Below are 21,881 nucleotides of genomic sequence, written 5' to 3' on the forward strand. Positions count from 1 at the left end.
AGTGAGTGAGTTGGAGTGACAGGACAGTGAGTGAGTTGGAGTGAGGGGACAGAGAGAGTTGGAGTGAGGGGACAGAGAGAGTTGGAGTGACAGGACAGTGAGTGAGTTGGAGTGAGGGGACAGAGAGTGAGTTGGAGTGAGAGGACAGAGAGTGAGTTGGAGTGACAGGACAGTGAGTGAGTTGGAGTGAGGGGACAGAGAGAGTTGGAGTGACAGGACAGTGAGTGAGTTGGAGTGACAGGACAGTGAGTGAGTTGGAGTGAGGGGACAGAGAGAGTTGGAGTGAGGGGACAGAGAGAGTTGGAGTGACAGGACAGTGAGTGAGTTGGAGTGACAGGACAGTGAGTGAGTTGGAGTGACAGGACAGTGAGTGAGTTGGAGTGACAGGACAGTGAGTGAGTTGGAGTGAGGGGACAGAGAGAGTTGGAGTGACAGGACAGTGAGTGAGTTGGAGTGAGGGGACAGAGAGTGAGTTGGAGTGACAGGACAGAGAGTGAGTTGGAGTGAGGGGACAGAGAGAGTTGGAGTGACAGGACAGTGAGTGAGTTGGAGTGAGGGGACAGAGAGTGAGTTGGAATGAGAGGACAGAGAGTGAGTTGGAGTGACAGGACAGTGAGTGAGTTGGAGTGAGGGGACAGAGAGAGTTGGAGTGACAGGACAGTGAGTGAGTTGGAGTGACAGGACAGTGAGTGAGTTGGAGTGACAGGACAGTGAGTGAGTTGGAGTGAGGGGACAGAGAGTGAGTTGGAGTGACAGGACAGTGAGTTGGAGTGACAGGACAGTGAGTGAGTTGGAGTGACAGGACAGAGAGAGTTGGAGTGACAGGACAGAGAGAGTTGGAGTGACAGGACAGTGAGTGAATTGGAGTGACAGGATAGTGAGTGAGTTGGAGTGAGGGGACAGAGAGAGTTGGAGTGAGGGGACAGATAGAGTTGGAGTGACAGGACAGAGAGAGAGTTGGAGTGACAGGACAGTGAGTGAGTTGGAGTGACAGGATAGTGAGTGAGTTGGAGTGACAGGACAGAGAGAGAGTTGGAGTGACAGGACAGTGAGTGTGTTGGAGTGAGGGGACAGAGAGATTTGGAGTGACAGGACAGAGAGTGAGTTGCAGTGAGGGGACAGAGAGTGAGTTGGAGTGAGGGGACAGAGAGAGTTGGAGTGAGGGGACAGAGAGAGTTGGAGTGACAGGACAGAGAGTGAGTTGGAGTGACAGGACAGAGAGAGTTGGAGTGAGGGGACAGAGAGAGTTGGAGTGACAGGACAGAGAGTGAGTTGGAGTGACAGGACAGTGAGTGAGTTGGAGTGACAGGACAGTGAGTGAGTTGGAGTGACAGGACAGTGAGTGAGTTGGAGTGAGGGGACAGAGAGATTTGGAGTGACAGGACAGAGAGTGAGTTGCAGTGAGGGGACAGAGAGAGTTGGAGTGAGGGGACAGAGAGAGTTGGAGTGACAGGACAGAGAGTGAGTTGGAGTGACAGGACAGAGAGAGTTGGAGTGAGGGGACAGAGAGAGTTGGAGTGACAGGACAGAGAGAGTTGGAGTGAGGGGACAGAGAGTGAGTTGGATTGAGGGGACAGAGAGAGTTGGAGTGAGGGGACAGAGAGTGAGTTGGAGTGACAGGACAGTGAGTGAGTTGGAGTGACAGGATAGTGAGTGAGTTGGAGTGTGGGGACAGAGAGAGTTGGAGTGAGGGGACAGAGAGAGTTGGAATGAGGGGACAGAGAGTGAGTTGGAGTGACAGGACAGAGAGAGTTGGAGTGAGGGGACAGAGAGTGAGTTGGAGTGACAGGACAGAGAGAGTTGGAGTGAGGGGACAGAGAGTGAGTTGGATTGAGGGGTCAGAGAGAGTTGGAGTGAGGGGACAGAGAGAGTTGGAGTGAGGGGACACAGAGTGAGTTGGAGTGACAGGACAGAGAGAGTTGGAGTCAGGGGACATAGAGTGAGTTGGATTGAGGGGTCAGAGAGAGTTGGAGTGAGCGGACAGAGAGAGTTGGAGTGAGGGGACAGAGAGTGAGTTGGAGTGACAGGACAGTGAGTGAGTTGGAGTTACAGGACAGTGAGTGAGTTGGAGTGAGGGGACAGAGAGAGTTGGAGTGACAGGACAGTGAGTGAGTTGGAGTGACAGGACAGAGAGTGAGTTGGAGTGAGGGGACAGGGAGATTTGGAGTGACAGGACAGTGAGTGAGTTGGAGTGAGGGGACAGAGAGAGTTGGAGTGACAGGACAGTGAGTGAGTTGGAGTGACAGGACAGTGAGTGAGTTGGAGTGAGGGGACAGAGAGAGTTGGAGTGACAGGACAGTGAGTGAGTTGGAGTGACAGGACAGAGAGTGAGTTGGAGTGAGGGGACAGAGAGAGTTGGAGCGAGGGGACAGAGAGAGTTGGAGTGACAGGACAGTGAGTGAGTTGGAGTGACAGGATAGTGAGTGAGTTGGAGTGAGGGGACAGAGAGAGTTGAAGTGACAGGACAGTGAGTGAGTTGGAGTGACAGGATAGTGAGTGAGTTGGAGTGAGGGGACAGAGAGAGTTGGAGTGACAGGACAGTGAGTGAGTTGGAGTGACAGGATAGTGAGTGAGCTGGCGTGAGGGGACAGAGAGAGTTGGAGTGACAGGACAGTGAGTGAGTTGGAGTGACAGGACAGTGAGTGAGTTGCAGAGAGCTGTGTTCACAGTGAGCTTCCTCATTGGTGTTTGTGGAGGTGTCGCCTGCTCTCATTCTGGTCTCACCTTCGTAATTGACGCATCCATTTGAATCCTCGTGACCAGCCATTAACTGCTCCACTTCATTTTCTGTCATCTTCTCACCTACCGAGTAACATAAGAACATAAGAACATAAGAACTAGGAGCAGGAGTAGGCCATCTGGCCCCTCGAGCCTGCTCCGCCATTCAATGAGATCATGGCTGATCTTTTATGGACTCAGCTCCACTTTCCGGCCCGAACACCATAACCCTTAATCCCTTTATTCTTCGAAAAACTATCTATCTTTATCTTAAAAACATTTAATGAAGGAGCCTCTACTGCTTCACTGGGCAAGGAATTCCATAGATTCACAACCCTTTGGGTGAAGAAGTTCCTCCTAAACTCAGTCCTAAATCTACTTCCCCTTATTTTGAGGCTATGCCCCCTAGTTCTGCTTTCACCCGCCAGTGGAAACAACCAAGTAAGGAGACCAAAACTGAACACAATACTCCAGGTGTGGCCTCACTAACACCTTATACAATTGCAGCATAACCTCCCTAGTCTTAAACTCCATCCCTCTAGCAATGAAGGACAAAATTCCATTTGCCTTCTTAATCACCTGTTGCACCTGAAAACCAACTTTCTGCGACTCATGCACTAGCACACCCAGATCTCTTTGCACAGCAGCATGTTTTAATTTTTTATCATTTAAATAATAATCCCTTTTGCCGTTATTCTTACCAAAATGGATAACCTCACATTTGTCAACATTGTATTCCATCTGCCAGACCCTAGCCCATTTACTTAGCCTGTCCAAATCCCTCTGCAGACTTCCAGTATCCTCTGCACTTTTTGCTTTACCACTTATCTTAGTGTCGTCTGCAAACTTGGACACATTGCCCTTGGTCCCCAACTCCAAATCATCTATGTAAATTGTGAACAGTTGTGGGCCCAACACTGATCCCTGAGGGACACCACTAGCTACTGATTGCCAACCAGAGAAACACCCATTAATCCCCACTCTTTGCTTTCTATTAATTAACCAATCCTCTATCCATGCTCCTACTTTCCCCTTAATGCCATGCATCTTTATCTTATGCAACAACCTTTTGTGTGGCACCTTGTCAAAGGCTTTCTGGAAATCCAGATATACCACATCCATTGGCTCCCCGTTATCTACCGCACTGTTAATGTCCTCAAAAAATTCCACTAAATTAGTTAGGCACGACCTGCCCTTTATGAACCCATGCTGCGTCTGTCCAATGGGACAATTTCCATCCAGATGCCTCGCTATTTCTTCCTTGATGATAGATTCCAGCTTCTTCCCTACTACCGAAGTTAAGCTCACTGGCCTATAATTACCCACTTTCTGCCTACCTCCTTTTTTAAACAGTGGTGTCACGTTTGCTAATTTCCAATCCGCCGGGACCACCCCAGAGTCTAGTGAATTTTGGTAAATTATCACTCGAGCATTTGCAATTTCCCTAGCCATCTCTTTTAGCACTCTGGGATGCATTCCATCAGGGCCAGGAGACTTGTCTACCTTTAGCCCCATTAGCTTGCCCATCACTACCTCCTTGGTGATATCAATCCTCTCAAGGTCCTCACCTGTCATAGCCTCATTTCCATCAGTCACTGGCATGTTATTTGTGTCTTCCACTGTGAAGACCGACCCAAAAAACCTGTTCAGTTCCTCAGCCATTTCCTCATCTCCCATTATTAAATCTCCCTTCTCATCCTCTAAAGGACCAATATTTACCTTAGCCACTCTTTTTTGTTTTATGTATTTGTAGAAACTTTTACTATCTGTTTTTATATTCTGAGCAACTTTACTCTCATAATCTATCTTACTCTTCTTTATAGCTTTTTTAGTAGCTTTCTGTTGTCCCCTAAAGATTTCCCAGTCCTCTAGTCTCCCACTGATCTTTGCTACTTTGTATGTTTTTTCCTTCAATTTGATACTCTCCGTTATTTCCTTAGATATCCACGGTCGATTTTCCCTCTTTTTACCGTCCTTCCTTTTTGTTGGTATAAACCTTCGCTGGGCACTGTGAAAAATCACTTGGAAGGTTCTCCACTGTTGCTCAACTGTTTCACCATAAAGTCTTTGCTCCCAGTCTACCTTAGTTCTTCTACCTAGTTCTTCTCTCATCCCATTGTAATCTCCTTTGTTTAAGCACAAAACACTAGTGCTTGATTTTACCTTCTCACCCTCCATCTGTATTTTAAATTCCACCATATTGTGATCGCTCCTTCCGAGAGGATCCCTAACTATGAGATCCTGAATCACTCCTGTCTCATTACACAGGACCAGATCTAGGACCGCTTGTTCCCTCGTAGGTTCCATTACATACTGTTCGAGGAAACTATCGCGGATACAGACTCATTAGATGATTAAAGGTAGCTAAATTCAGGGATAAACCCTCACTACTGATGTATTCCAGCTATAATACCAACTTTATTTATCTTCTCAGATTTAAAAATGTTTAATTGTCCCACAATGGAGCCAAAATAACATCAACTGCAGACGGGAATCTAATTGAGGGCTTTGGGTTGGTTTGTACATAGAATAATAACAGATAACCAGGAGTGAGTTACACTGGAATCTAATTGAGGGGTTCAGAGCTGTTTATACACAGAATAACAGTGACCCAGTGGACTGGAATGATGAGCTCTGATAGGCTCCGTGATCTGAGTGTGTTTAAATTACAGACTGGGTGGAGTGAATGGTAGTAACAGATTCCACAGAAAGAGATGAAAGTTGATCTCCCTCAGTATGGATCGGGCATTAACCACTGCTGGAAGCACTCAGTCACATGATAGCGAAAATCACGTGATGTCACCCTGATGGGATGGCAGAGCTTTGGATGAAGTTAGGTTTAAGAAGGGTGTGGAGGGCGGAGATTATTGGAATTATCAAATTAAAAGGGGGAAGGGACACAGACGAGGGTTTCCGCAGCAGAGGAGTTGAACTTGGGGCAGAAACGGGTGATGTTGTCATGGTGGAAGTAACAGTTTTACTCATCCTCAGAATTAGAGCTGATGTAAACCTGTTTGATACACGCATGAACAGGGCCAACTAGCTGCTCCAGTGCACTCTGCTGACACACAGCTAGCACAGGGCGTAAAGCTGGGGAATGCTAGACATTTCAGATCCTGCAGAAAGATGCAGAGTGAGGACAACACTGTGACAGACATGCCCAGTGCTCGCTATGGCTGAATTCCCGGGCAGTGAGTTTCTGTTCTGGGTCTGGTCCATGGTGAGACCATGCAGTGATGGTCTGAGACAAGGACCTAGTCGGCCATGTTGAAGGTGAATGATCCCATTACTGCCCCAGCAGAGCAGTGGAGATTTGCCTAGATCCCAGCTTCTGATGGCCGGCTGATAGTCAAAGGCTCGATCTCACAGAGCATCACTTCCATAATATTGGTCAAACAATTCTGCTCTCCCTCCTAGTGTTGAACTACTCGAGAGAGAGAGCCACACATCTGTTCCACTTATTATTTCAAACCACTATTCCAAAATCCTCTTCTAGGGCCCAATGTCCCTCGCAACCTGTGTTTTAACTCTCCCCTTTGCTAATGATTAACTGCAATCCGATGGATTCCCTGCAACCCTGTTCTTTTAGAATCCCACAGAATCTCTAATAATTTTAATAATCGCTTATTGTCACAAGTAGGCTTCAATGAAGTTACTGTGAAAATCCCCTAGTCGCCACATTCCGGCGCCTGTTCGGGGAGGCTGGTATGGGAATTGAACCTGCGCTGCTGGCATTGTTCTGCATTACAAGCCAGCTGTTTAGCCCACTGTGCAGGAGGAGGCTATTTGGCCCATCGAGTCTGCACCACTAAAAGAGGTCCCTACCTAGGCCCACTGGGGCCACCCCATCCTCGCAAACTAACCTGCACATCCCAGGACACTAAGGGGTATTTAGCATGGCCAATCCACCTAACCAGCACATCTTTGGACTGTGGGAGAATACCAGAGCACCCGGAGGAAACCCGCGGAGAGAATGTGCAAACTCCACACAGCTCGTCACCCGAGGTTGGAATCAAATCCGGGTTTGCTTTATTGTTCCTGACTTGGAATAGCCCTGGAGATAGCTAGGTGAGCCATGGCAAAACAAACCCGATCAGTGGACACACCTCTGCATTAACCTCCCCCACCCAAACATGCAGGTGCCATGGACTGCGCAATGTAAAGGGACATAAGGCAGCGCCCAGTGATCACTGGCAGTAATGGACTGTATTGTTCAGAGGGCATTTAATAATCAGTTATGATATTGGGGAGTTTTATGATATCAGAAACGGTCAGTTTGTTAAGAAGGTGAGTGTGGGCTGGGGTTTATGGGTAGTGTGTGTTATGTACTCTGGGATAACACAGGCTGCAACTGGATGCAGCTTTAACCAAAAGATACTCCAGACCTTGAAGTTAGTTCAATCTGATTTATTGAACCAGTAGCACAGTTAGCACAGTTCTCTATGAGTTCGACTCTCTGCTAACCTAAGTGTGGTTACTCTGTCTGACTGAACCAGACTAGTTCTTAGCCATGTGCTGGAGGTGTGATACTGTACATACACCCTGACTCACTCTGTAGATGTTCATCAGTGTAAAGAGCCGGAGTGTGAGTGCCTCGTGCCTTTTATAGTGAGATACCACCCCTGAGTGTCCTGCCTGCTCATTGGTCATGTCCTGTTCTCTGTGTTCATTAACTGCCTGTCTGTGCCTGTCTGGATATCATTATCTGCATGACTGCATATCATGACATCTCCCTTTTTTTATGTTTTGTTGGCACATGGGAACGTACTTACATGTGGTGGCATATATTAACATATTTACAAGCGGTGGCATATGTGAACATATTTACATGTGAAGACAGCTGTGATTTACATGTGAGAAAACAGAACATAGCAAACAAAACAAATGTTCATAAGTCTAGTCTCTGGGGCTTGTGTCTGATCCTTGTCGACCGCCAGAGAGGTGGCGGTGGGGACGACGGCGCCTTGACAGGCGGGATGGAAGCCTGACTGGTGGCCTCGTAGTTCGAGGAATCAGGAGGTGGCAAAACAACGGAAGGAAACGGAGAAGAAAGCGGTTGCGGGCAGGCAACCTTGCGCAGTGCTGTCGCACAACAGAACCATCAGCCAGACGCACAACATACGAGCGGGGCGCAGCCTGTCAAACAACGACAGCTGGAGCTGACCAGCCACCATCCGGTATCTTGATCCTGACGGTGTCTGCTGGGGATAACACGGGCATATCGGTGGCATGAGCATCATCGCCCTGCTTTTGCCGGTCTCGGAGACGCTGCACCTTCAGCAGCACCGGGAGGTGATCCAGATTGGGCAAGTGTATGGCTGGAAGTGTCGTCCGCAGGTCCCTGTTCATCAGGAGTTGAGCCGGCGACATGCCAGTGGACAGTGGGGTCACCCTGTACCAAGCAGCGCGAGGTAGATGCCAGAAGCAGAATCCGCGGCCTTGCAGATGAGCTGTTTCACAATGTGCTCCCCTTTGGACTTTCCCATTGGACTGCGGATAGTGTGGGCTGGAAGTGACTTGGTATGACTTGGCAAACATAGACCACGCGTGGCTGTTGAAGCACGGGCCATTGTCACTCATGACAGTGAGAGGGATACCATGCCTCGAGAATGTCTCCTTACAGGCCTTGATGACGGTCCGAGATATGAGGTCCGAGAGCTTCATGACTTCAGGGTAGTTGGAGAAATAGTCAATAATCAACACGTAGTCACGACCATTCGCACGAAAGAGGCCGATGCCAACCTTGGACCACGGGGAGGTCTCGATTTCATGCTGCTGGAGCGTCTCCTTGCTCTGCGCTGGCTGGAAGCGTTGACAGGTCGCACAGTTCAGGACCGTGTTCGAGATGTCCTGGCTAATACCGGGCCAGTAGACAGCCTGCCTGGCTCTGTGCCTGCACTTCTCGACGCCCAGGTGTCCCTCATGGATTTGGCGGAGCACCAAGCTCTGGAGACTGAGTGGAATGACAATCCGCGGAGTCCAGCTTGAGGAGGATACCATCAATCACTGTCAGGTCGTTCGTCCTTTACATTATAAAATTGAGGGCACTGCCCTTTCGAGGTGGTGCATGACACACTGCAAGAGGGGGTCTTTGGCTGTCTCCTCGCGGATATGAACCACCTTCTCATCAGGTGCCGGGAGGGTGCTAGCACATAGCTGCACCTGTGATTCAATCTGCCAGATGATTTCCAGCGGTTCACTAGGCAATGTGATGGAGCGGGACAATGCATCAGCGGTGATGAACTCCTTGCCAGGTGTGTACACTAAGTCAAAGTCGTACCTTCTGAGTTTGAGGAGGATGCGCTGCAACCGAGGCGTCATGTCGTTCAGGTCCTTGTGGATAATGTGGACCAGAGGCCTATGATCCGTCTCGACAGTGAATGTTGGCAGGCCGTAGACACTAGTCGTGAAACTTGAGAATGCCAGTGAGAAGACCCAGGCATTCCTTCTCTATTTGCGCATACCTTGTTTCGGTGGACGCCATGGCCCTCGATGCGTAGGCTACCAGTGCCCAGGATGAAGTGTCATCACGTTGAAGCAACACTGCACAGATGCCATCCTGGTTTGCATCTGTCGAGATCTTCATCTCCCTGTCTGGGTTGCAAAATGCCAAGACGGGTGCAGTGGTGAGCTTGGCTTTCAGCTCCAACCACTCTGCCTGATGTGCTGCCTTCCACTCAAAGGCAGTGGACTTTTTCACCAGGTTTCGTAGGGCCGTGGTGTGTGAGGCCAGGTTTGGGATGAACTTGCCCAGAAAATTGACCATGCCCAGGAAGCGCAACACCGCCTTCTTGTCTTCAGGGACCTTCATGGCTTTGATGGCCATGACCTTGTCTGTGTCCGGGTGCACGTCCTGCTGAGAGATCTGGTCACCTAGGAACTTGAGTGTCAACATGCCAAAGTAACATTTGGACCTGTTCAGTTCAGGCCATTGGCATGGACACGGCAGAATACCTACTGGAGATGGGAAACATGCTCTTCAGGGGTTGTGGACCTTATGATGATGTCGTCCACATACACACAAACCCCTTCAATACCCTCCATCATCTGCTCCATGATGCAATGGAAGATCTACGATGCTGAGACAATGCCAAACGGTGTGTTGAAGGTGCAGAGCCTTCTGCTGGACTCATCCAGCTGGATTCGCCAAAATCCATGTGACGCATCTAACTTGGTGAAAAAACGTGCGTGTGCCATCTCACTGGTGAGTTCCTCCGCTTCAGGAAGGGGTAGTGTTCACGCATTATATTCTTATTGAGATCCTTGGGATCAATGCAGATGCGCAGGTCGCCCGAAGGCTTTCTAACACATACCATCGAGCTGACCCAGTCAGTCGGTTCGGTTACCTTGGAAATGATGCCCTGTTGCTGAAGATCCTTGAGCTGTGCCTTCAGGCGCTCCCTCAGCAGAGCCGGGACCCGGCGTGGTGCGTGGGCCACTGGCTTGGCATCAGGTCGTAGCAGAATCTTGTATCGATATGGCAGCGTGCCCATCCCGTCGAACACATCCGGATACTGAGCGAGGATGTCGTCAATGCCGGCCTGAAGATCCACACTGGAGGATGTCGTTGTGTAAACCTGCTGCACGAGGTTCAGCTGCTTGCAGGCATGCGCGCCAAGTAGGGATGCCCTGTCTGGCTTGACAATTTCAGAACGTAACCGTGCATGGGTGCTCCAGTTGGAGACGAGTAGATGGCAGGACACCAGTGCCGTGATGGCATTTCCATTGTAGTCCCGGAGCCTGCAGGCTGCTGGAAGGATCTTGGGGGCTTCTTGATGCGTTTGAAATCTGCCTGTGAGACGAGGTTGGCAGAAGCACCTGTGTCCAGCTTAAACTGGATGGAGCAGTGGTTGACCTGCATCACCGCACGCCATTCGTCCGCAGAATCTACAGCGAGGATGGATTGAATTTGTGATGAGTTGGATGTGGCATATTCACATTTGGTAATGATGCCCACACAGTAGGCGGAGTCCAGGCATTCTTCCTCTGGATCCGTTGTGCTACCAGGATGAGAATCCTGTAATTGTTGTTGCACACTCTGAACGCGCCGTCGTCGGAATTGGGAGCGCTGGCCCCTGACTGGTGGTGCAGACCTGCACAAGGCTGCATAGTGTCCAGGCTTCCCACAGTAAGGGCAGCACGGTAGCATTGTGGATAGCACAATTGCTTCACAGCTCCAGGGTCCCAGGTTCGATTCCGGCTTGGGTCACTGGCTGTGCGGAGTCTGCACGTCCTCCCCGTGTCTGCGTGGGTTTCCTCCGGGTGCTCCGGTTTCCTCCCACAGTCCAAAGATGTGCAGGTTAGGTGGATTGGCCATGATATATGTGTCCAAAATTGCCCTTGGTGTTGTGTGGAGGTGTTGAGTTTGGGTAGGGTGCTCTTTCCAAGAGCCGGTGCAGACTCAAAGGGCCGAATGGCCTCCTTCTGCACTGTAAATTCAATGATAATCTATGATTAATCTAGGACAAAGGTTCGGCACGACATCGTGGGCTGAAGGGCCTGTTCTGTGCTGTATTTTCTATGTTCTATGTTTCTCATTTTCATCTGCTTTGTACTGGGCATAGCGATTTTTGGCGTGGTCCTGCACTCTGCCTGTTTCAATCGTGACTGGCAGGGTCATGTGCTTGATTTTCAGTAGCTGCTCTCTCAGAGGATCAGAGTGAACTCCAAAAACGATTTGGTCTCTGATCATGGAGTCAGCAATATCACCAAAGCTGCAGGACAGCGCTAGCAGGCGGAGGTCAGTTAAGAAGGAGTTGAAAGATTCATCTTTACCTTGTAGACGTTGTTTGAATATGTAGCGCTCCAAGATTTCATTGGTGTCCACTTCACAGTGACTGTCAAACTTGTCCAGGATGGTCTGAAACTTTGTCTTCTGGCCTTCAGTGAAGTGAAAAGAGTTGAAGAGTTCGATGGCTTGATCACCCGCTGTTGAGAGGAGAAGCGCGATCTTCCTTGCATCAGACGCACCCACGAGGTCTGAAGCTTCCATGTACAGCAGAAACTTTTACTTGAATGTCCACCAGTTGCCAGTTGGCACTGAGATTGCCGGAGGTCCTGAGCTGGTGAGGACCCTGAATCTTCTCCATGGTGCCTGGATACATTCGCTGGTCGTCACAGAACGGACTGAGGTAAACCACCTAGATTAAGCAGTGTCCTGGTAGCATGTTGTGTTATGGACTCTGGGATAACACAGGCTGCAACTGGATGCAGCTTTAACCAAAAGATACTCCAGACCTTGAAGCTAGTTCAATCTGATTTATTGAACCAGTAGCACAGTTAGCACAGTTCTCTATGAGTTTGACTCTCTGCTATCCTAAGTGTGGTTACTCTGTCTGACTGAACCAGACTAGCTCTTAGCCACGTGCTGGAGGTGTGATACTGGACATACACCCTGACTCACTCTGTAGATGTTCATCAGTGGAAAGAGGCGGAGTGTGAGCGCCTCGTGCCTTTTATAGTGAGATACCACCCCTGAGTGTCCTGCCTGCTCATTGGTCATGTCCTGTTCTCTGTGTTCATTAGCTGCCTGTCTGTGCCTGTCTGTATATCATTATCTGCATGTCTGCATATCATGACAGGCGGCATGGTAACACAGTGGTTAGCACTGTTGCTTCACAATGCCAGGAACCCGGTCTGGGTCACTGTCTATGAGGAGACTGCACGTTCTCCCTGTGTCTGCGTGGGTTTCCACCGGGTGCTCCGGTTTCCTCCCAGAAGTCCCAAAAGGCCTGCTTGTTAGGTAATTTGGACGTTGCATTGTTAATGTAAGCCTGCTTGTCACACTAATAAAGATTATTATTTTTACAGTTCCCAGGAAGAGGAGTGAACAGCAGACAGGCAAGGGCAGGAAGCTTGAGAGAGTTACGTTCTGAACAGCTAAATGGAGGGAAAGGAGGAGAAATTAACAATCAATAATAATCTAATATCGATATCCAGATCCTCTGTGTGCAATGGAAAGAACTCCAAGCTCACCTCCTCTCCAAACTGAAGGGTTACTATAACAACTCACCCAGTGTAGCTAGCACGTGACGAAGCTCAGCTCCCATAACAGTTCCATTTCCTTCCTTGTCAAAGACTTTCAAACCTTCTACAAAGTCTTCATATGTGCCTTGGTCCTTGTTCCTGGAGATGTGCTGCAGCATTGGGAGGAAGGTCTCAAAGTCCAACATCTTCTGATTCATCTCTGCAAGGAGCAAAACACACTGTCACTCAGACTGATGGGATCCTCCAGAAAGCAGGTCTGGCTGGAGTGAGAGAAGTTTGAAGCGCTTCAGGCCTCAAGGGCAAATTGTGTTAAAAAAATTAGAGGGTCAATTCTACCTGCTTGGAACCTCAGGATGATTCAGGGAGTGAACTGAATACAGGCTACCGTCCATTCTAATGGATATTAATAAAGGTGTATATGTTGTCCTGCAACCAGTTCACAGGAAAACCAGCAGAACCAGGGAAATGAAAGAGCACGAAAAAAAGCGAGAGTGAGAGTGGAGTCGGGAGGATAAAAATGCGAGATTTGAGATCGGAACTGGGAGGATAAAAGAGCGTGAAAAAGAGCGAGACTGTGAGTGGAGTCGGGAGGATAAAAGAGTGTGAGAAAGAGCGAGACTGTGAGTGGAGTCGGGAGGATAAAAGAGTGCGAGAAAGAGCGAGACTGCGAGTGGAGTCGGGGGGATAAAAGAGTGTGAGAAAGAGCGAGACTGTGAGTGGAGTCGGGAGGATAAAAGAGTGTGAGAAAGAGCGAGACAGTGAGTGGAGTCGGGGGGATAAAAGAGTGTGAGAAAGAGCGAGACTGTGAGTGGAGTCGGGAGGATAAAAGAGTGTGAGAAAGAGCGAGACAGTGAGTGGAGTCGGGGGGATAAAAGAGTGTGAGAAAGAGCGAGACTGTGAGTGGAGTCGGGAGGATAAAAGAGTGTGAGAAAGAGCGAGACTGTGAGTGGAGTCGGGAGGATAAAAGAGTGCGAGAAAGAGCGAGACTGTGAGTGGAGTCGGGGGATAAAAGAGTGTGAGAAAGAGCGAGACTGTGAGTGGAGTCGGGAGGATAAAAGAGTGTGAGAAAGAGCGAGACAGTGAGTGGAGTCGGGGGGATAAAAGAGTGTGAGAAAGAGCGAGACTGTGAGTGGAGTCGGGAGGATAAAAGAGTGTGAGAAAGAGCGAGACAGTGAGTGGAGTCAGGGGGATAAAAGAGTGTGAGAAAGAGCGAGACTGTGAGTGGAGTCGGGAGGATAAAAGAGTGTGAGAAAGAGCGAGACTGTGAGTGGAGTCGGGGGGATAAAAGAGTGTGAGAAAGAGCGAGACTGTGAGTGGAGTCGGGAGGATAAAAGAGTGTGAGAAAGAGCGAGACTGTGAGTGGAGTCCGGAGGATAAAAGAGTGTGAGAAAGAGCGAGACTGTGAGTGGAGTCGGGAGGATAAAAGAGTGCGAGAAAGAGCGAGACTGTGAGTGGAGTCGGGAGGATAAAAGAGTGTGAGAAAGAGCGAGACTGTGAGTGGAGTCGGGGGGATAAAAGAGTGTGAGAAAGAGCGAGACTGTGAGTGGAGTCCGGAGGATAAAAGAGTGTGAGAAAGAGCGAGACTGTGAGTGGAGTGATCGCCTGGATTTTGGCGCTCCTGAAGTGACATCAGAATTCAGGGTAAGGAGACGCAGGGTAAGGAGACGCAGGGTAAGGAGAAACGACTCATTGTGTGAGTTTGGTCGGGTAAGTATTTACTATTTAAATCGCTTATAGTTTGTAAGGGATATATTATCTGGTCTATATTTGGAAGGGTTATGTTCTGTAGTAACGAGGACCAGGAAAAAAAGGCCAGAGAATAATTGATATAAATTGATCTTAAAGGTTTAGTTAAAAGTTAGTTGATAAGTAGAACCTCAAAGGTAGTGATAGAACCGTAGAAAGGTACAGCACAGAAGGAGGCCATTTGGTCCATCTTGTCCATGCCAGCCCGAGGACACCCAGGTGCCCTTTCTCATCTCAACTTCCAGGTCCATGGCCCTGTAGCTTACAGCACTTGAGGTGCAGATCCAGATTTTGTTTTAATAGTTTAGGGTCTCTGCCTCCACCACCAACTCGGGCAGTGAATTCCAGTCCCACTGCCCTCTGCATAAAAAAGTTCTTCCCCCTGTACCCTCTATATCTTCTGCTGCTTATCTTGAATCTATGTCCCCTGGTTTGAGAATTCTCCACCATGGGAAATAATTTTATCCTGTCCACTTCCCCTCATAATTTTGTACACCTCAACTAAATCACCCCTCAGCCTTCTTTGTTCCAAGAGAAATACCCCCAATCTACCCAATTGTAGCCACACTTTCCGAGCCCTGGCAACATTCGTGATCTCAGGATTAGTATCAGTGCCACGTGCTAGTCAGAATGGCAGGATATGTTGGATGAATAAGTGGTTGAAGAGATGGTGTGAGGGGGAGGTTTTCAGATTCCTGGGACATTGGGACCAGTTCTGGAGGAGGCGGGAACAGTACAAACTGGATGGGTTACACCTGGGCAGGACTGGGACTGATGTCCTCCGGGGAGTATTTTCCAGAGTGGTTGGGGAGGGTTTATACTAAAATGGCAGAGGGGTTGAGAACCTGCATCAGAGGAGGGGGAAACACAGACAATAACAAAAGACAGAAAGGGGAATAAAAAAGTGATACTCAGAGAAATCAGGGGTCAGAATAAAACAGAGCCACAGTGAAAAATAATGGGAACGGGTCAAGAATTGTTAAAAAGACCAGCCTTAAGACTTTGTGCCTTTATGCGTGGAGCATTGACAATAAAGTGGATTAATTAATTGTGGACAGTAAGAAGTCTTACAACACCAGGTTACAGTCCAACAGGTTTGTTTCAAACACTAACTTTCGGAGCATTTCTCCTTCCTTCCTCATTCACCTGAGGAAGGAGCAGTGCTCCGAAAGCTAGTGTTTGAAACAGACCTGTTGGACTGTGACCTGGTGTTGTAAGACTTCTTACTGTGCTCACCCCAGTCCAATGCCAGCATCTCCACATCATAATTAATTGTGCAGATAGATGTAAACGGGTGTCCTATAGTTGGGATTACGGAGATATAGCTGCAGGTTGATCAGGTTGGGAATTGAACATCCAAGGGTATTCAGGGTTTAGGAAGGACAGACGAAAAGGAAAAGGTGGTGGGCTGACATTGCTGGTTAAAGAGAAAATTAGCATAATAGGAAGGAAGGATATTAGCTCCGGTGATGTGGAATTTATATGGGTGGAGCTGAGAAACACCCAGGGGCAATAAACGTTAGTGGGGGTTGTATAGAGACCCCCAAACTGTAGTGGTGATGTTGGGAATGACATTAAACAGGAAATTAGAGACCCATGCGATAAAAGAACATTTGTAATTATGGGTGACTTTATTCTGCGTATAGAATGGGCAAATCAAATTAGTAATCATCTGCAGAGGAGGAATCCCTGGAGTGTATACGGGAGGTTTTCTGGACCAATACGTTGAGGAACCAACTAGAGAACAGGCCCTCCTAGACTGGGTATTGTGTAATGAGAAACGAATAATTGACATTCTAGTTGTGCGAGACCCCTTGTGAATGAGCAACCGTAATCTGATAGAATTTTTCATAATTCTATCTGTGAGATTTTTCATAACTATGTCACACTTTCCGAGCCCTGGCAACATTCGTGATCTCAGGATTAGTATCAGTGCCACGTGCTAGTCAGAATGGCAGGATATGTTGGATGAATAAGTGGTTGAAGAGATGATGTGAGGGGGAGGGGGAGAGTGACATAGTTGATTCTGAGACCTGGGGTGGGATTCTCCGATATCGGCGCGATGTCCGCCAACCGGCGCCAAAAACAGCGCAAATCAGTCCGGCATCACGCCACCCCAAAGGTGCGGAAGTCTCCGCATCTTGAGGGGCTTAGCCCTCACCTTGAGGGGCCGAACACTCACCTTGAGGGGCCGAGCCCTCACCTTGAGGGGCTAGGCACGCGCCGGACTGATTTCCGCCCCGCCGGCTGGCGGGAAAGGCCTTTAGTGCCCCGCCAGCTGGCGCAAAACTGACTTTGCTGGGTGGCGCATGCGCGGGAGCGTCAGCGGCCGCTCACGGCATCCCCACGCATGCGCAGTGGAGGGGGTCTCTTCCGCCTCCGCCATGGTGGAGAGTGCCCCCATGGCACAGCCCGCCCGCGGATCGGTGGGCCCCAATCGTGGGCCAGGCCACCATGGGGGCACCCCCCCCCGGGGCCAGATCGCCACCCCCCCCCCCCCAGGACCCCGCCCGCGCCGCCGTGTCCCGCTGTCCCAAAGGTGGTGCAATTCATGCCGGCTGGCATGGGTTGACAGCGGCGGGACTTCGGCCCATCGCGGACCGGAGAATCGCCGGGGGATTCCCTCCGACCGGCGCGGTGCGATCACCGCCCCCGCCGAATCTCCGGTGGCGGAGAATTTGCGACACGGCAGGGGCGGGATTCACGCCGGCCCCCGGCGATTCTCCGGCCCGGTGGGGGGTCGGAGAATCGCGACCCAGGTTTCTGAATCGAAATAAAGGAAATTACAACTTTATGTATTGATGTATTGAGGAACGTGACTTAAAGGGATGACAGTGGATAGACAATGCAAGTATTCAAAGAGCGTGTGGGTGAACTGTAACAATTATTTATTCCTGTCTGGCGCAAAAATAAAATGGGAAAGGAGGCCAAACCATGGAGTACAAGGGAAATTAGAGATAGTATTAGATCCAAGAAAGAGGCATACAAATCGGCCTGAAAAAAACAGCAGACTGAGGATTTAGCAAAGGAGGATTGATTGAGAAGGGGGAAATAGAGCACGAGAGTAAGTTGCGTGGAACATAAAACTGACTGTAAAAGCTTCTAGAGGTATGTGAAGAGAAAAAGATTGGTGAAGACATACGAAGGTCCATTATAGTCAGAAACAGGGGAATGTATAATGGGGAACAAAGATATGGCTGAGCAACTAAATACATACTTGGGTTTTGTCTTCACAAAAGAGGACATAAATAACGTACCACGGTTTAATGAGATGGAGGAACTGTAGGAAAATCATTGTTAGTAGTTAAATGGTGTTGGAGAAATTGATGAGATTAAAAACTGATAAAATCTCCAGTGTCTGATAATCTACATCCCAGAGTACTTAAGGAAGTGGACCTAGGAATAGTGGCTGCAATGGTGGTCATCTTCCAGGATTCTATAGACTCTGGAACAGACTGGAGGGTACCGAATTTAACTCTACTACTTAAAAAAGGCGGAAGAGAGAAACCAGGGAATTATAGACTAAGTAAGCCTAACGGGAAATGCTAGAGTCCATTACAAATTATTTACGAGCAGAGCACTTGGAAAACAGTGGCAGGATTGGACAGAGTTAGCATGGATTTGTGAAGGGGAAATCATGCCTGTCAACTCTACTGAAATTCTTTGAGTAGAGTTGACGATGGGGAGTCATTGTGGATGTGGTTTATTTTGTACTTCCGGTTGCGGCTACGCGGAGCTAAGTCGCACGTTCGGCAGCTCCCGCCAGAAACTGACTTTTGGGCTCTTTTTCGGGTCCCCAGCGGCATTTGTTCGACGGTTCCCAGTGTGGGAAGGTGACAGTAACATTTCCCCGGCACTGTATGGATTGGAGTGGTGAAAAAAGTACTTGCCTCCCCATCCTGATCCCTAAGGCCTTTTTTAAGCGGGTCAGCAGGAGCATCATAGGATTTGTATGGGCGAAAAAGACCCGAGGGTCAGAAGGGTGTTTCTGGAACGGAGCAGGGACAGGGGAGGGCGAGCATTGCCTAATCTATGTGGGTACTACTGGACTGCCAATGTGGCGCTGATACGCAGGTGGGTAATGGAGGGGGAAGGGGCGGTGTGGAAGAGGCTGGAGATGGCGTCCTGTGTGGGCACAAGCCTGAGAGCGCTGGTGACGGCATCGCTGCTGCTCCCGCCGACAAGGTACACCACGAGTCCAGTGGTGGTGGCGGCCCTCAAAATTTGGGGGCAGTGGAGACGCCACAGGGGGAGGCAGAGGCTTCAGTGTGGTCCCCGATCCGAGAGGACCATCGGTTTGTCCCGGGGAGAATGGATGGGGGGTTCCTGAGCTGGCACAGGGCAGGTATTAGAAGGATGGGGGACCTGTTTATAGATGGGACGTTTGCGAGCCTTGGGGCGTTGTAGGAAAAATTAGGGCTCTCCCCTGGAAATGTCTTCAGGTACATGCAGGTAAGGGCGTTTGTAAGACGGCAGGTGAGGGAATTTCCGCTGCTGCTAGCACATAGGATCCAGGATAGGGTGCTCTCGGGGGTGTGGGTTGGAGAAGGCAAGGTCTCGGCGATCTACCAGGAGATGCAGGAGGAGGAGGAGGCCTCGGTGGTGGAGCTGAAAGGTAAATGGGAGGAGGAGATGGGGGAGGAGATAGACGAGGGTACGTGGGCGGATGCCCTGGGTAGGGTATATTCTTCCTCCTCTTGGGCCAGGCTTAGCCTGATACAATTTAAGGTTCTGCACAGGGCGCACATGACTGGGGCAAGGCTGAGTCGGTTTTTTGGAGTGGAGGACAGGTGTGTGAGGTGTTCGGGGAGCCCAGCAAATCATGCCCACATGTTTTGGGCGTGCCCAGCGCTGGATGGGTTCTGGAGGGGCGTTGAGAGGACGGTGTCTAAGGTGGTAAACACCCGGGTTAAGCTGAGTTGGGGGCTCGCACTATTTGGGGTATCGGACGAGCCGGGAGTGCAAGAGGCGAAAGAGGCCTGTATTCTGGCCTTTGCGTCCCTGGTTGCCCGGCGGAGGATTCTGCTACAGTGGATGGATGCGAGGCCCCCAAGCGTGGAAGCCTGGATCAGCGACATGGCAGAGTTCATTAAATTGGAGAGGGTAAAATTTGCCTTAAGAGGATCTGTGCAAGGGTTCTTCAGGCGGTGGCTTTCTAGCAGAGCGTTAGGAGGTGGTCAGCAGCAGCAGCAACCCGGGGAGGGTGGGGGGGTACTTTGTGTTTACTTCTGTGTTTATTATCGTTTAATGGGGGGGCTTGTATATTGGTGGAATACGGGACATAGCTATAAGATGTTTATTTATGTGTTCTTTGTTTTTTCTTATTTCTGTAAGGGGGGGTTGTTGAAAATATGTAAAAATTTGAATAAAAATATTTATATTTTTTTAAAAAGTGGATGTGGTTTATTTGGACTTTCAGAAGGCTTTCGTCAAAGTCCCACATAAAGGTATAAAATTGAAGTGCATGGGATGAATAGTGCATTGAAATGGATAAAAAAACTGGTTGGCACTCAGGAAACAAAGAGTAGGAATAAACGTGTCTTTTTCGAAGTGACAGGCAGTGACTAGTGGGGTACCGCAGGGATCAGTGCTGGGGCCCCAGCTATCCACAATGTATATTAATGATTTAGATGAGGGAACTAAATGTAATATCTCCAAATTTGAAGATGACACAAAGCCGGGTGGGAGGGTGAGCTGTGAGGAGGATGCAGAGATGCTTCAGTGTGATTTGAACAAGCTGAGTGAGTGGGAAAATGTAGATGCAGTATAATGTGGATAAATGTGAGGTTATCCACTTTGGTTGCAAAAACAGAAAGGCAGATTATTATCTGAATGGCTATAGATTGAGAGAGTGGAATGTGCAACAAGACCTGGGTGTCCTTGTACACTAGTCGCTGAAACTAAGAATGCACTCTATGACTCAAAGCCACAGGAATAACTGAAGGCAATACTGCAAATACTGAAAGAGGATGGAACATTCTCAGGCTACAAACTTAACCTGGGCAAAAGCGAGGCATTCCCAGTGAACCCAAACGAGGGAGGGACAGAGCTGAAGGGGCTCCCATTCAAAACGGCCCAGAACAGATTCCATTACCTGGGGATCCAGATAGCCAGAGACTGGACACGGATCCACAAGTGGAACCTGACCAGCTTGGTGGGGGAAGTAAGAAAAGACCTTCAAAGGTGGGGCTCACTTCCACTATCCCTGGTGGGGAGAGTGCAGGCGATCAAGATGAACGAACTGTCAAGGTTCCTCTTCCTGTTTAGATCCATACCGATCTTCATCCCCAAGGCCTTTTTCCAAAACATGGACAGTCTAATCATGCTGTTTGTGTGTGGGGGGTGGGTAGGTAAGAGCCCGGGAATTCCCAAACAGACACTGCAAAGAAGGAAAATCAAAGGGGGCTTGGCCTTACCAATCCTACACTACCACTGGGCAGCAACGGCAGAAAGAGTGAAGGGATTGGTACCCGACACAGGTTGGGTACAAATGGAGGAGGCATCCTGTAAAGGAACAACCCTCCGGGCCCTGGCCACAGCAGCACTCCCATCCCCTTCAGCAAGATACACAACAAGCCCAGTGGTAGCGGCCACGCCGAGAACGTGGACCCAGCTGAGACAACACTTCGGGATAACCAAAATGTCCCCCGTGGCCCCCATCTGCAGCAATCACAGATTCCCCCCAACCATGCTAGATACCACCTTCAAAAGATGGAGGTGGGATGGGGGCACATTGACTGTCGGGGACTTCTACGTAGGGCGCAGACTGGCGACACTGGACGAACTGACGAGAAAGTGGAAACTAGCAAAAGGACAGGAATTGAGACACCTCCAAATAAAACACTTCCTCCGCAAAGAGACAGTGGGGTACCCTGGGGCCCCAGAAAGCACACTACTAGAGGAACTGATAGGCACAAGCAGTGAGAAGGGGGGCTATGTGGGAAAATATACGGACAGCTACTGGACAGAGCTCGAACACCACTGTACGAGACCAGACAAAAATGGGAGGACGAACTGGGGACAGAGGTAGGATGGGGACTCTGGAGCGAAGCACTGAGCAGGGCTAACTCCACCTCCTCCTGCGCAAGGCTAAGCCTAATGCAGCTCAAAGTGGTGCACAGAGCGCACCTGACCAGAACCCGAATGAGCAGGTTCTTCCCGGAGGTGGAGGACAAATGTGGGCGGTTCCAGAGGGACCCGGCCAACCACACCCACATGTTCTGGGCTTGTCCCAAACTTGCTGGGTTCTGGACAGCCTTCTCCGAGACAGCCTTCTCCGAGACAATGTCCAAGGTTGTGGGGCTGAGGGTGAAGCCATGCCCAATGGTGGCAATCTTCGGGGTATCGGAGCAGCCGAAGTTACACATGGGGAAGGGGGCCAACGCCCTCGCTTTCGCTTCCCTAATCGCACACCGGAGAATTCTGCTCGA

The 21,881-nt window shown here is 49.6% G+C and overlaps 1 protein-coding gene across 1 annotated transcript in view; it reads right to left on the bottom strand.

Annotated features, from left to right (window-relative positions):
* The window catches only part of LOC140398325 (myosin light chain 4-like), a 186,011-nt gene that overhangs the window by 50,097 nt on the left and 114,033 nt on the right, over positions 1–21,881 (bottom strand). The window contains exons 4-5 of the mRNA XM_072486892.1: positions 12,731–12,904; positions 2,725–2,802 (exon numbers count right to left, since the gene is read on the bottom strand). Coding sequence (XP_072342993.1) covers positions 2,725–2,802; positions 12,731–12,904 — 252 coding nt within the window. The remainder of the gene's footprint in view (positions 1–2,724; positions 2,803–12,730; positions 12,905–21,881) is intronic.

The sequence above is a fragment of the Scyliorhinus torazame genome, chromosome 21 (genome assembly GCF_047496885.1).
Source record: "Scyliorhinus torazame isolate Kashiwa2021f chromosome 21, sScyTor2.1, whole genome shotgun sequence".
Classification (NCBI taxonomy): Eukaryota; Metazoa; Chordata; class Chondrichthyes; order Carcharhiniformes; family Scyliorhinidae; genus Scyliorhinus; species Scyliorhinus torazame.